Below are 16053 nucleotides of genomic sequence, written 5' to 3' on the forward strand. Positions count from 1 at the left end.
ATCCTACTACAGAATCCAATATTTTAGACCATTATACAATTCACCCATTCCAAAGTAAAGATTCCATAGATGATGCACTGGAAACTTACCAAGCCAAAGGATCTCCTATCAGCATATGGGAAAATAGGTATAGAAGCACAAGCCTTTCCTCTACTCTTTCATACTGAAAAAGGAGGAAGGTATGATGAAAGACCCACACAAATAACAGCATCAGAATACCGCTCTTTACAAATGTATTCTGAAGACCCCAGATTCTGACAAAACGTGGAATACATATTCCACATTCTCTTTGAAAGTGAACTAGCAACTCTATGCTACATAGTTGCACACACATTAAAATCAGGTATCAATTTTCAAAATATGTCAGCTACGCAATTGCTACAAATCTTTTAGCAGACATGCGTGGTACAAAGGAATACTGGTTCCGACGTCATGCAGATGTACGCTGTATGATAAGAAACCTTGGCCCACCCACTTGGTTTGTGACATTAAGTTGTGCAGAATATGCATGGGAAGACTTACATGATTTCCTACACATAGCAAACAAAACAAATATAGATATAAAAACACCAGGAGAACTTTGCTCTCTAGATCCTGTAAAAGTATCAAGATATTTCCATCATCGCTTCATTGCTATGCTACACTTCATATGTAATAAAACTGTTCCTCCCCCCGGAGAAGTGCAACACTGCTTTTGCAGAAAAGAATACCAAGCCAGTGGAGCACAAAATTGGTCAGGACAGTGATGCCACTGTTTTACAGTTCATCCAAAAATATGTCACTTCTGAAATCCCTCCACAAACAACACATAGGCCCTCATTCCAAGTTTGGAGGCAAGGGAAAAATGATTGCTTACTGCTACGGGCTATTCTGACCAAACAGACCGCTATTAACGGCTTCGTAAAGTACAATGCCGTTGATAGCGGTCTGGGCGCGTGAACGCGACACACCATGCCGGCATTAGCGGCATTCCGTAAACCGGAGAAGATCACAAGTGAGGCGGACATGCAAATAACGGCCTCATGAAGGCAGAAAAAGTGCCTACTGGCATGGAGTAAATACCGGCATCGCCGACCAGGCATAAAGAGCCCGAGCAGTGTTTCCAACTGCCACAGGTGCACACAATCAGCACAGGTGGAGGCAATGGAGTCAGGCCCAGTAGAAAAGGAGCAAACCCACACACCACACCCCCTCCCACACCAAGATGATACCAATAGTAGTAGCATTACTGGAGCCGGAGGACCTGCTAGCAATGCCTCAACAACAACAACAGCCACCACAGAGGAGACGCAGGAGGAGAAGGAGGATGAGACTGGCACAGCATGCCCCAACAGTGCAGCCACCATTACCACACCAGCAGCCCCCAATCCACTGCATCAGAGCCACTCCCTTCAACCTAACACCTGAGCAGATACACACCTCGTACCGTGTGGAAAGGGACACCATCACCACCATAATGGACCTGATACACAATGACATAGTGAGCCTCATTGAAATACGCACCGCCATCCCCCCTCTACTGAAGGTAGTGTCTGTGCTCCACTTCCTCCAAAACAAAAAATGGGTAAACCTCTACTTCGCTGACAAAGAGGAAGTAACAAATGTAGTGAACAGAGAGTGTGTCAGCGGAAACAAAATTCAAGTTAAAGTGGTGACCGGCAATGGGTTGGGGAGAGAGGGGGCCCCCAAAATTCGGAATCACAGATCAGGGCATATAAACCAAACAATAATTGAAAAACATGAATATTTTATTTAAATTCCATTTGTTTAAAACATACATATTAAATTTTAAATTTTGTTACGAGCTCATCTCTAAATAGCAGCATATTGTTGTAGAGTAAAGTGCATAGTGAAACAAAGTGCCAATATAAAACCAGACTGAACATTCAGTCAGTATTAACTTCATGTTGCCAAGCTGTCTGAACCTCAAGTCGGCTGAAGAGGGTCACCCGGCTGGTGGTCAGAGGCTATGGCCGCATTTAACAATGTAGAGAAAACCCCAAAAATATATGGACAAGGCAATAGTAGTTCCTAATTAGAAAAAGGGGTGCCATACGTCGACTACTGTACTGTCATGACCTACTATATACACTAGGTCTGACATATACACAGGAAGTGGTTTTGATGGTGCGGAGCATCTAGGCTGTTTCACGGTTGATGCCCATCTTCTTCAGGACGGCGCACTCCCGTTGGAATATTTGCCACTTAAAGGTTTTAATGTAGCAATAAGGCAATAATACACACAGGAATACAGAATTATGCAAACTGAATCCATAATTTTACCTAAAAGAACCAAACAAAAAAGAGGGAAAAACAAATAAAAAACAGTAAATACATAAACAAAACAACACCGAGGATACATTGTGTATCGACCTGCAAAACTAAATCAAATCAAGAAAACAGAGGGCATAATAATTAAAACATACTGATCTGTGATTGACGAACAGGATTACCCCCTCCCCGCCCCCATAGAGCACTGTCCGGAAAAACACCTCCTTACTAAATAATGGGAGAAAACATGGTTAAATAATTAAATTATCAAATTTACCAATATCTCAACTTTGAAACTGGCCACTTGTTCCCGAATGTACATCCTGGGAAATGTGTATGGACCTGTAGGGCAAGTTCTCAGTCAAGTAGAACTGCAGAAAAACAAAAAGGAGAGACAGGAACGTATTATAATACAGGAGGGATCATCAGTAGCTGATATCCACTCCAAAAAACCAACAACCAAGGGTGCACGCCATACGGCAGTCCTTCCTAATGTGACAATGAAAAAAGGTAAACGCAAAGCCAAACATTAGAGCTCACCTAAACTGGGAACGGATCACAAGCATAGGAGTTCAATCGCACAATTGTGTCACGGTCGACCAGTCACAATAAGGCATCTGAAAAGATCTGTCCTACTGGAGTCTAGTGTTGTTCACCGCGTTATGGTTCGTGCGCAGATAGCTGTGCTAACGTAAATAATTAGATAAATAAAGAGGCTGTGTGAGCAGTCAATATAGAGGGTTACGAGACAAATAGTCCTCCAACATGGAATACATCGCTCGCCCCATGATGTTAAACAGATTGCTTCAATGCTAAGAAAACTAATAAAAGCAGTGCTAAAATTAATAATAAAGACAATGTAGCCGCTACAGTAGCAAATGCTAAAGAGTTGCGACTAATATAATGCATATTTGGCAGCTAGAGTGAACGTGCAGGAAATTAGCATCATTCTCAGCATATAGCCGAGATCGGTGTGTACCCTGCTGATTAATGGCAGACATAGCTGCCAGCAGAACGTCAGTGCTACTAGCTGCTGCAGCCGCACTGGAAGCCTAATATATTAATTGGGCGCCTAAATTAGCACTCCAAAAAGGCCCCCCAATTGTGTCCTGGTTCGCAACAAATGACTGCTCAAAGACGATTTCTAGATGTTCAAATAACTGGCCCAGCATCCCAACTCACCGTCAGTCTGTGCGCGAACCATCCCACCTTCGTTGAATCCTCAATAGCTCTCCCACAGAACATGGATGGGAACGGCTTTAAATAGCCAAATGAAGGGAGGGGAGGGGGAGGAGGGGCCACAAGGCACACCAGTGCCAAGCTCAAACAGTTTCCAGCTGGCTTTAATGAGCAAGCTGTGTCTGGTGTTGCAGAGTCTTAAATCACAGCCCAAGTTGCAAAATAAACAAAATGGACCGAGGCAACTGCGCTGCTCGCTCGAAGCTCACAAACTAGGTTGCAAAAGTTAAATAAAACGAATGAATGCAATGGAATAAAGTGTTAACCCAATAGGCAATACGACAGTAATCTCAAATAATGAAAGCGCCAAATAATAAGAGAAGGCATTAGAATTCTAAAAATAAGAAGAAAAAACTGAAAAGCACCCACAGGCTGAAAGAGAAAGCTATGAAATGTGTACGAAAACGTAACACAATACATTTGTAATGCAAACAAAGTTAAAAGCTTAATGCTTTAGGCTGAAACGACAAATCTTCTAAATAAATAAACGCAGATAATCTGAACTACCAAAACAGTTCTTCTAGGTTTGTACAAATGTATGGGTGGTGGCAGTCCACTTTTCCTGTGAATTCAAGAAGGGACTATGAAATATATATGAAAACATAGCACAGTAGGTTTATAATGCAACCAAAATTAGAAGCTCAGTGCTATAGGCAGGAACAGCAATTCTTCTGAACGAAAGTCAAATAATCTAGGCTGCCAAAGTGAGTCTTCTAAGTTTGTACAGATATGTGGGTGATGGCAGCCCACTCTTCCTGTGAATTCAGGCCCACTATATGACTTTGGGTGTTGTAAATCCACCAGTTTTCTCGAGTGGATAGTCTATTAGCAGAGGTATTAGAGTCAAAACCTCTTATTTGTTCTAGCGCCCACCAACGTAGATCATTGCAATCATGCTGGTGTTCTACGAAATGGAGTGCAAGGGGAGATGTGAGGTTGCCCGTACGAATCTTGGACTTGTGTTCAGAAATTCTAAGTTTCACAGGTCTCGATGTCTTGCCTATGTAGGTCTTGTCGCAGGGGCATGTAATCGCATATATGACGTTCTTCGAATTACATGTTGTATGGTCCCTGAGGTTCCATACCCTGTTGTTGATGTTCACAGTTGTAGTGGCTGTGGTTGACCCGCAATGGCAACAATAGCCACATGGAAAGTGGCCATGGACTTTGTTCATCCCCCACATCTCAGTAATAGTTTTAGGACCTGACAGAGGCAAGGACCTATCGGCCTTAGAAAGCCAACTCTTAAGGTTTTTACCTTTTCTGAACGCAAACATGGGAAGGGCCAGATCGGAATGGTTCAACTGTAAAAGATGCCAATGCTTGTTAATTGCTTTCTTAATGGCCGAATGGTGAGTGTTATAGGTCATTGCACAAACCATTCTCGACTGGTTAGATTTCTCGCGAGGGTTCTTGGTCAAAAGAATCTCTCGATGCTGATGTCGTGCCTTCTTACGAGATTGACGCAATACATGATGTGGATAACCGCGTTTCATGAGTCGATCTTCAATGATGTCGGCCTGTTTGGCAAAATCTTTTTTGTCAGTACAATTGCGCCTAGCCCGTAAAAATTGGCCATAGGGAATGCTGACTCTAAGGGATTGGGGGTGGAAACTTTCAAAGTGAAGGATGGTATTTCTATCCGTGGGTTTGCGGTATAAGTCCACTGCAATGGCCCCATCTTTAGCCTTCAATAAAAGGTCCAGGAAGGGTATTGACATATTGTCAGAAGTCATGGTGAAGCGAAGATGGTCATTCAGCGAATTCATCCATGTGAGAAAGGTTTCATGGTTACCCGAAGTTCTGTCCCAAATTATTATAATATCGTCTATGTATCTACGATAGAAGATAATAGATTGAAGGTAAGGATTAGATTCATCAAAGATGGAGACCTTCTCAAAAGCCCACATAAAAAGTGTAGCATAGTTTGGAGCAAATGAGGCTCCCATGGCAGTATCTTTGACTGGTAAAAAGAAGTCCTCCTTGAACCGAAAATAGTTCTTTGTAAGTGCAATTTCAAGAAGGTCAATGAGGAATTCGCTAGGCACCTGCTGAGGGTCGCTTCTCATGTCCAAAAAGAATTTTATTATGGGGAGCGATTCCAACTGTGGAATATTAGAATATAAAGACTCCACATCTAGAGTGATGAATAAATTGATAGCAGTATCGAAAGGTAAGCCCTCTAAATGAACAATGGCATCCGTTGTGTCTGCCAGGTAGGTCGGAGTTTCAGCAGCCAGAGGTTTGAGAAAGAAATCGAGATACTTGCCCAAAGGCTCTAAGATAGAGCCACATAGAGAAACTATAGGTCTTCCTGGTGGATTCAATCTATCCTTATGGATTTTCGGAAGGATATAAAAGAGCGGAGCTCTAGTGCCTTTAATGGTAAGATATTGAAATTCTTTGGGGCTCAAGATGTTGATATCACGTGCCCGTGTAGCCAGGGCAAACACAGTGGGGAACATGCATGGCATATCACAACCCTTATTTTCCTGGATTCTCAACCAAGTGCTGGATGCCCTCCTAAAGCACTCAAGGGACTACATATCCCTACCACAGACTCCCCAGGAGATATTCGATACAAAAGTTGCCTTCCATGCACTGGCAGGCATTCCAAATTGTATTGGTGCCCTCGACTGCACCCACGTGGAGTTGGTGGTCCTGCATGCCATGGAGGTGGTGTATCACAACTGCAAACAATACGACTCCATCAATGTGCAGATGGTATGCAACGCCAGAAAGATCATCGCACATTGCTGTGCCCGATATCCCGGATCAACTCATGACTCTATGGTCCTGCGGAACTCCACGCTACCAGGTTTCATGGAGCGACATGCTCGACGACGTGCCTGGCTGCTTAGTGAGTTGCCTGACTGTGCCATGGGAGTTCATCGGGGTTGTGAGGTGGGTGGATGCATACTCCACCTGGGTGAGAATGGGGGGGGTGCATATTCCACCTGGGTGGGAATGGGGGGGATGGATACTCCACCTGGGCGGGAATGGGGGGGATGCATACTCCACCTGGGTGGGAATGGGGGGATGCATACTCCACCTGGGTGGGAATGTTGATGTCACTGCACGATTTGCACATCACCGAACACTGTGCCCCAAAGCATCAGAAACGGTACATGACATCCAAATCCCATAGTGATGAAGTAAGGTCGACACCTATCACTACATGGCTAACAGGTACCCAGCCCACATCCCACAACACATGCACCACTCATCAGCGGCCCTCACCCACCGTAAGGCCATCCTGCACCATGCATTGCATATGCACTATGTTGCTGTCTCCAGCATATCACCACACAGGACAATCATCCCTGGGGGTGCATTGAACTGAGCCAACCAGGGATTCCACAGTGTGTCACCGGGTCGGCACACCTATAGGAGTGCTGCATGCCACCATGGAAATGATCAGCGCAGAATGCCCAATATTGCATAGACCACAGCCAACGCTCCCTACTAGTAAATCTCACAGAACACAACACATCACTAATTTGACTCCAACACTGCTGTATGCATATACGATGAGCGTGCAACAAGATGTCAGTGCACACCATGAATCATCTTGAAGATGCAACCCACACCATTAGACCATGGCACAGGACACATAGAGGGACCTTCAATGGGTTCAATGCATCCAGGGACATGTGCATGTGGGCATCAATTACCTGCAGGCATGTCAGACTAGTGCAGTTGTCCAACATGAATGTGCGCACATTTACCTTCATTCCCCTCTCATGCAGGTGATGGTGGCTATCCCTTGAAGCCGTGGCTCCTGACCCCTGTCCGAAACCCACAGAACAGGCACGAGGAGGACTACAATCGTTCCCATACCCGTACACATGTGGTAATTGAGCAGACCTTTGGCCTGTTATAGGCACGATTTCGCTGCCTCAGTCGGTTGGGTGGGTCACTCCTCTACAGACATGAGAAGGTGGCCAAGATCACCATGGCATGTGTAATGCTGCACAATATGTGCATCCGCCGGAACGTGCCCCTGCCCCCTGACATGGAACTCCTACCACCTGATGATGATGAAGGGGATGATGAAGATGTGGCAGTACCTCGTCATGGTGGCGATCACAGTAGGGACGTGCTGTGCGCCAGTCAGTGATCGCACAATATTTCTAACATTGGACACAGTGACATAATGGTTGGACACAGGGCACTGGGTGTGGGGGTACATGTACACTATGCACTGTGTAAGATTAAATGACACATGTGCAATGATGACTATCCACTCTGTTTTTTTTTTTTACACAACCGGTAAGAAAGTAAGAATATTAACGTGAATGACAAAACCCTCCACCACACTCCGCCCCCCTATAACTCCCCCACACACCTCACACCCTCCCACTCCCCCCACATCTCCCCCACACACCCTCACCCCTCCTCCTCCCACAACTCCCCCACACAAGTCCCATAGAGTCCACGGAGCCTACATGAGGCTGCAAGAACAGTCACTCAGCACTCCCAGAGCCAGGGGGTGGCATGCCCCGTCGGTGCAGTGCACGGACCGACCGGCGGAGCGGGCTGGTCTGTGTCGAGCTACTGGTGGATGGTGTGGCCTCATGCTGAGGCTGTTGGGCATGAAGACCTGCCTCCAAAGCATCAGCGATGCGCCCTAGCACCTCGCAGAGACGGTTGGTGTTTTCAGTGATGGACCGGCCCAGTGCTGTCAACTCTGTGCGCCACTCCTCCCTGGCCTGACGGTTGTCCTGCACAAATTCCTGGATTAGTGCAGTGAGCAGATCAGCCCCCTGTGCTCCTGCGGCTGCACCTGTGGCCGTGCTGGGGATCTGGCTGGCATGCTCAGTCTGCTCTTCCTCCCCGTGACTGTATACCAGACTGATATGTCCCTGGGTGTTGTCTTGCCCAGACTGCTCTGGGGTGTTGGTATCAACGGCGTCACTCATGGATACCTGGGAGGATGCTAATTGTGTTGGGGTGTGGACAACATCCACTGAGTCATCCTCAATGGTGCCCCAGATGTCTTCTGGGCTGTCTTCAACAGTGAGGGGTGCCGTGGCTGCCACCTCCCCAGTCACACTGGACTCCTCCGAAAGGGGTGTTGGACAGGTGTCTGCAGGCAGAACAGTGGGGGGTGGGGAGGTGCTCTCCATGGGCCTTGGTGTTGCAGGTGGTATGTGTCCCTGTGGTGGCTTCCTTGCTGGGACACAGGGCCCCCTGGCTTGTCCCCTGGATGTAGAGGGACGGTTGCTGTCTTGTGCAGGGGTGGTGCCCTGCTCATCACTGTCATGCTCACTGCCTGTGGGGGTGAAAGAGAGGGTCGGCATGAGTGATGTTTGGATAGGCATTATACATACATTGGTACGATTGCACATCCACACAATTGTGGGTAATAGGCATTTGTATTGAGAAGGGCACGTCATTTCATACACGGGTGGTTAATGCAGCCATATGTCGGTGTCACTCATGTTGGCCAGGTACTGTGCTGTCTGACATGCTCACAATTTAGGTCATGCACACTGTGTGCCTCATGGAATTTCCTATTTTGTGTGTTATGTGTCATGTACGTTACGGCCTTGCAGCAGGCATCGGCATGTGTCTCACTTGCTTCGGCATAATTTACAGGGCGTGTGTGTGTGGCCGACCATGGCGTCACTCTTTGGACAAGCATTTGCATTGACTTTCATCAGATTTGGCTTAGCAGTTTTTACTTTGGACACTCACCTCCATCTGCAGATGTCTTGGCGCGACACTTCATCTCTCCTATGCCTTTGATTGATTCTGGGCCAATCATGCTCGCACATGTTTCCTCCCACGGGGTGAGCTTAATGGGAGAACTTGGTCCTCCTCTGGTTTCCAAGGCCTGGGTACGGTTTACCGATAGAATGTTCCTCACCCTCACCCACAGGTCATCCCACTGCTTACGGCAATCCTTCACTGTGCAGGGTGTGTTGCCCACTGACTGACCTTCTGGCAAACTAGTGCCAAAATCTCCTTTTTGCGCAACACGGCCTCCCTCCTCATGTTGCTGCTGAACACTGTCCCTGCATGCTCATGCAGGGTGTCGACGAGCATCTGCAGCTCATCCTGGCTGAATCTCTCCTTTCGGAGGTGGGCAGATCCCTTCTTGAGTGCTTTTGGAATTCTTGGGTGGTTGGATGAACTGTTTGGTCAATTTGCAGTGTCCCAGCGGTCCTGTGTGCTGAGGATGGCAATGGATTGTGTTTTTAAAGATGGCCGCCATGCTCCTTCCCGTTCCTGTGCGATGACGCTATTTCCGGTTCCGCTATTTAGCGGTGACTGTAAATAGCGGTGACCGCTAATTACGGTCATCGCTATTTACAGTCACTGGTAATGCCACTTTGGACTATGGCAGTAGTGTTATCTTAGCTTGATGCTGGTAAGGGCTTTTTGGGGCCCTTTTGCGCCATGGCGCTAGGTACCTTACCAGCATGGCGCATAGCTTGTGCCCGCAAAGTCGTAAAGTCCTCTATTAGCGGGCTGCTGCCAGCTCGGACACGCTATTTGTACCATGCCGGTAAGGGACGATACTTACCTCCAAACTCGGAATGAGGGCCATAGTGACCTTCATGCACACATTTTACGATTTCAAAGACACAAATGTGGGAAGTATTGTCATTGCAAATATAAAAAGAAAAGAAAATACTACACCAAATGCCGCTTTAGTTTCCCTAGACCAGTTTCCACAACAGATCAAGTAAACAACTTCATGTCTTCAGTTAGACATAGGGCCTCATTACACAGTAGGCGGTAAGGGTTTACCGGTACCAGTAAAGGCACCGGTACCGGTGAACCCTTACCGCCTTACTACGAGGTCCCTTTGTGGGACCCGACCTTAACAGCTGGTGTATACCAGCCGTTAAAGTTGGGACCCGCAAGGGACCTTGGTGCTAATTACGGTACTGCAAATTGCGGTACCATAATTACCGCCTTCCCCATTCCCATTATGCCCTGTGGGGCAAAAATGGAAATGGGGAAGAGCCATGGAGAAAGGGGGAATTACATCCCCGCCAACCTTGGAATGGGGTGGTAGTTCCCGTTTTCTCCATGGTGGTACCGGTATGGTACCATGGTTTACCGCATAACGTGTAATGAGGCCCATAGTGTCAAAGGTAAATCACCTAAGAACACATATTATATAAAAATAACAGAAGGATCAAAATACATCAATGATTACAATGCAATCATTGCCCTCCTATGGAATGCAAATATAGATTTGCAGTACATTGCAGACAATTCCACTGCAGTTGTACGATATGTCACAGCCTACTTAACCAAAGCAGAAAAAACAGAGCTCAAACACCTCTGGTATGACATATCATCGGGACAAAACACTATCACAGAACTTGTACAGCTTAAGCATAAAAATTCTCTCCCATTGAGAATATGGCTGCTATGAAGCTGCAGACGGTTTAACCGGTACTGCCTTCTATGGAAGATCTGAAAATATAGTATGGCTAAGCCTTGGTCCTGCTAAATCTAGAAAAAGAGTTCTCAAATCATATGAAGACATAGAAACAATAGCCAAAAATGACCCCAACAGCCAAGACATTTTAGAAAACAACTTACTGCACACATGCTACCCAAACAGGAGTACAACTTTGGAAACCATGTGTCTATACCACATAGCCCACAACTTCACATACCAAAATAATATTAAATCAGATGAGAAGAAAGGTAGATACAGAATGGAAAATTGTGAAGGCAGCTTAGTGAAACTTACCAAACAAAGCTTAATTAATCTTATGAAATTGCCATTAAAAACTTCTCAACATAAAGAACTGTATTACATGTCCCTGCTACAACTTTTTAAACCATTGAGAAACAAAGATTTACTAGATACCTATGACTCCTATGAAGACGCTTTCAAAGCAAATGAAAGCACTATAACAGACATAAACTTTACACAGTACAAACCAATGTTGCACAACTAGATTTGGACACTCCTGACAGTAGTCAACCTTCTGTACCAGGAAGCCAGGAACCACTTGGAAAGCCGCTAATAGAAAATGAGGCAGAATTAGCCATGACTGAAGTAGAAAACAACATGTGTCAGTATGAGCAATCTAGAGAAGACCTTGCTCTTCTAAAATCACAACTGTACAATGAGCAACATGGCATTTTCCTAGAAATAACAAAAAAAATCAACATGGTGTGCAGCATGAAACAAAAAATTGTACCTGTCGAGACTACAAACCTATACTGATATACGTGAGTGGTCAAGATGGTTCAGGCAAAACATTCTTAATCAAAATCATCACCAAGTTCCTCCAACAATTGACAAACAACAAACTATCGGCTGTTGAAACTGCCCCCACAGGTTTAGCTGCCTACAACATAGGCGTTGTCACTTTATACCGATTACTACTCCTTCCAGTAGAACACCAAAACAAATTAGAATATTACAAACTTTCAACAGAAGCTGCAATGGAACTACGCAGAGTTTTCAGACAAATGAAAATGCTGCTAATCGATGAGGTAAGCATGGTTTCCAATCTAATGTTAGCCTTCATTCACCTCAGATTACAAGAGGTCCTGAAAACAGACTATGAAGAACTCTTTGTAGGAAAACACATTATAGTTTTCAGAGATCTGCTTCAATTAACACCGGTGTCCGGTCAAATGGTCGACAGACAAATGGCCGACAGGACAATTGGTCGACACCATTTGGTCGACAGGCCAAATGGTAGAATTATTTTTTAATTTATATACATATATATATATATATATTTTTGGTTTTTGTTTAGGGAAAAAAGGGGTTTTTAGCAAAAAAAGGGGATTAGGGAGGGGATCCCCCCCAAAAAAAACAATTGTGAAAAAACACAAAAAAAAAATCAACCAATTGACCTGTCGACCAAATGGTGTCGACCAATTGTCCTGTCGTCCATTTATTTTCGACCAAATGACCTAGAACCATTAACACCAGTTAAAGGTGAATCTATTTTTAAAACCTTAGGGCACAAACTATGCCGTAAAACTCTTGGCAGCATAGGAAATGTCAACCTTTGGCAACATTTCGAATACAAAGGATTAACTGAAAACATGCGTCAGTCTGCAGACCTCACATACGCCAACATTTTAAAAACGTGTTAGAGTTGGTGTACTATCTCAAGAAGCACAACCTATATTAAAAACCAGGCACATCCATGCACTCCATGGCCATAAGTCATGTGCTGCTGATGTAATGGAAAAATTAACACACACAAATGAAAACTGTACGACCTTGATGCCAACTCTTGCAAGCTGTTCAAAATTCAATGAAACAATGTTGAAAAAAGAAATTCAACCAATAGTTCAAATTTGCTCCACAGATAAACTGGGTGTGCATGGTATGATACTACCCATATGTGAACAAGCCACAACAATACTAAATACCTTAGAAAACTCTATCTCTAACACAGCTGGTTTGGAGAAAATATTAAACTTATCTTTAAACTGTAGAGTAATACTTAAACATAACCTTGACATGGACCAAGGACTAGTTAATGGAGTGCTTGGTACAGTTGTTGGCTTTCAAACATACCCACTTGACAACAACATTCAGTTTGTCCATATTCTCTTTGACAAACAATCAGAAGTTAAAAGGATAGGATGCTCAACAGCCCGCTTCCTTCTTTTTAAAGACATGTATGTACGAAGAGAGAAATGTTCTCGAACTCTAGCATACACAGTCACCATTTACAAATCACAAGGTCATACCCTAGATAAAGCATTGATAGATATTGGTAGCACTGTGTTTAAAGAAGGCATGAGCTGTGTAGCACTATCACGCTTATGTACACTCGATGGACCATTTCTAATTAACTTTGATGCAAGTAAAGGGAACACTGATATTCCTTGCATTCTAGAATACAATAGCATGTGTTCACTGTACGCCCCCCATCTAAAAACCTATCCTGTTCTTCAAACAGCAAAGGTTTGTAAAAGAAAACTACTTCAGACTCAAATTATGCAGGATCTCACAGCAATTCCTCCAAAGAAATTAAAAGAAGCTAATACATCTTTAAGGACCATAACCGAAGAAGGATCTAGTGCACAAAGTCAACTACCTCTTCAAAGAAACAACGCGCACTCCGAACAAATGACTTGGACACAGAACTGTCGGGTTCATTCAAATTTTCAAATACAACTGGTGTAAATTGCTACGCAAATGTAGCAATCAATATTCTATTCTAATTGCCACCAATTATTGAAAACATTTACTTAAACGGGACAGACCAATTGTGTTTGCAAATGTTAGTCCTTCACAGAAATGCAAACAACAATCCTGACAACACTTACAGTGTTTCTGGAATAAGGCAGGAATTGGACTACTGTGCTGGAATGGTCAACTTCACTATACACACACAAGAAGATCCACAAGCATTTCTAATGTAATTACTACAAGTACTGGAAAACAAAAACATACCTATAAATGAAATTTTCCATATTTCATACATGTGGAAACATACATGCACTCTTTGAAGCCGTGTGGCACAAGAAAAAGTCCCTAATGAACGCTTTGTGTATGTATCCATACCTAACTGTGAATCCATTCCATTTCAGCACCCTGTACAAAATGCAAACCATGGCAGATTATGTACTACCTGCAATTCAGATAATAGCTTCACCTTGCAAATACAAACACATAGTAAATATGTAGTAGAAATGCTTTTACGTTACAATGCAGATGGTACCAAAAACAACTGCAAACTGACTGAATTCACACATGGACAAGTATCACTTAGTAAGAAAACCTTCACAATAGTAGATATAATCTACCACGCAGGAGCCACAACCAATGCAGGTCACTATACTGCATGTATAAAAAAAGAATTCTGGATGGTTCGAATGTAATGATACTACCATTACTCTAAAACAGAGATTACCAGCAAATGTTGTAAACACTTAATATTCTTAAAACCAAAATTTTATAAATTATCTGAATATGAACATCAACAAAACTTCAACTTCAAAACTATCAACAGGAATCTAACTACCCCAAAATTCTGCAACAAGCAAACAGATAAATGAATACCACTAAAATGCAACAAGAAACAAACAATTAAAATACACCAAGTGGTATCTAATTGCACCAATACTACCACCACTTGCAAACCAAAAAATATACACCTATTCAATTCCCCCTATTGAAACCAACCAAAGAAACATATTGTACCTTAACGTAGAAAGGGTTGTTTTAATCCAGCATGGATTTTCTTCCCAAAGACCCAATGATTTAATGAAAAAACACAGGAACTGTGCAAATTGCACTGTACACTGGTTTGAACTATAGTACCTCTAAAGTACTAACTATGAGGGTCAACACAATACAGAAATGTCTACTATGCAATGCAATAACTCATTATACACTACCTACACCAACATGTGATCTTTTCTTTTATCACAGAGATTGAAAAACAATGTCTGCTCCAATAACCCATGTCATGTCAAAAAACTGCATACAACCAAAAAAAGTCAAACAGTAAGTATATAATGATTAGACTCACAAACACTGCAGCATAACATACCCATTCAAGCAAACACCTGACCGTAGACCACATTCCAAAAGGTTTGCTTCCATGGGTATCTTATGCTGCAGTGCTTGTGGCCAAACCCTACAGTCCTGACTGCATGGCCTGCCAAAACTCCACATATAGCCTAAACAAAGGAAACAGTAAATATATAATGATTGGACTCACAAACACTGCAACATAACACACCCATGTAAACGAACACCTAACCAATAAATACAACCCAAAATGCCTAGAGTCTTCAATACCAACATTGTGAACACAGTCCAACAAACCAATTAACACACATGTTCTCACTATCCTATAAACACTATTGCATTACTGCAAATCAGTACACAAACTTTTGTAAACATATCCCCTAAGCAGCCAACATTCCACAGTCAAAATGTTTACTAACAAGGTGTGTTATACTGCAGTGGTTGTGGCCATGGCCTAGAGTCTTGGGTGCATGGCCGAAGGCGGCCTTCAGGTATGCACCCAAGACTCTAGGCCCTGGCCACAACCACTGCAGCATAACATGCCTATGGAAGCAAACACCTGCCAAATGACCTCAACCCAAAAACAACACAACTGCCTCAAAACCTATCCACTTCAATTAACATTCTAAAACAATAATTGCAACCAATGCACAAACTCTTCAATACATACCCCAATGCTCTACTAACTACCCAAAACCAACATCATAGTAAAATAGCCAGCAGTGCGCCCAGTGTTTAGTATGTCCGCGGACAACCGTGATGACTGCAGGCACCGCGATCACATCACAGCCTTTTCCCACCTAAACAAATACAGCATTTGACCCATGCCTCACTTCCCCACCCTCTCCAGCCACTCCTACACATCAACACAATCCCCAAAATTGCCATTATGCTCAGTTCCACGCCGCGCAGACCATGGCGGGCGCATCAACAGAATGTGACGCACCTCACGCTTCACCCTAACCAATTGGCGAACACGTCACATGTCCGTGGGACATGACGCAAAAGACGATTGATCAACCAGTGTCCTGTCCGTGGAACGAACAGGGTAATGT

The 16053-nt window shown here is 43.9% G+C and overlaps 1 protein-coding gene across 3 annotated transcripts in view; it reads right to left on the bottom strand.

The window, feature by feature from the left end:
- LOC138472609 (uncharacterized) overlaps positions 1–5953 on the bottom strand; it is a 336202-nt gene extending 330249 nt beyond the window's left edge. The window contains exons 1-3 of one of the 3 annotated variants that reach the window (XM_069610877.1): positions 2812–5953; positions 2549–2642; positions 1813–2283 (exon numbers count right to left, since the gene is read on the bottom strand). In XM_069610877.1, coding sequence (XP_069466978.1) covers positions 4224–5579 — 1356 coding nt within the window. In that variant the 5' untranslated portion in view covers positions 5580–5953 and the 3' untranslated portion in view covers positions 1813–2283; positions 2549–2642; positions 2812–4223. Of the gene's footprint in view, positions 1–1812; positions 2643–2811 lie in introns of those variants that run through there. The other 2 variants (XM_069610878.1, XM_069610876.1) reach the window with 2 other exon arrangements.
- Positions 5954–16053: the final 10100 nt, after the last annotated feature.

Source organism: Ambystoma mexicanum, chromosome 8, assembly GCF_040938575.1.
Source record: "Ambystoma mexicanum isolate Mex_15411 chromosome 8, UKY_AmexF1_1, whole genome shotgun sequence".
Lineage (NCBI taxonomy): Eukaryota > Metazoa > Chordata > Amphibia > Caudata > Ambystomatidae > Ambystoma > Ambystoma mexicanum.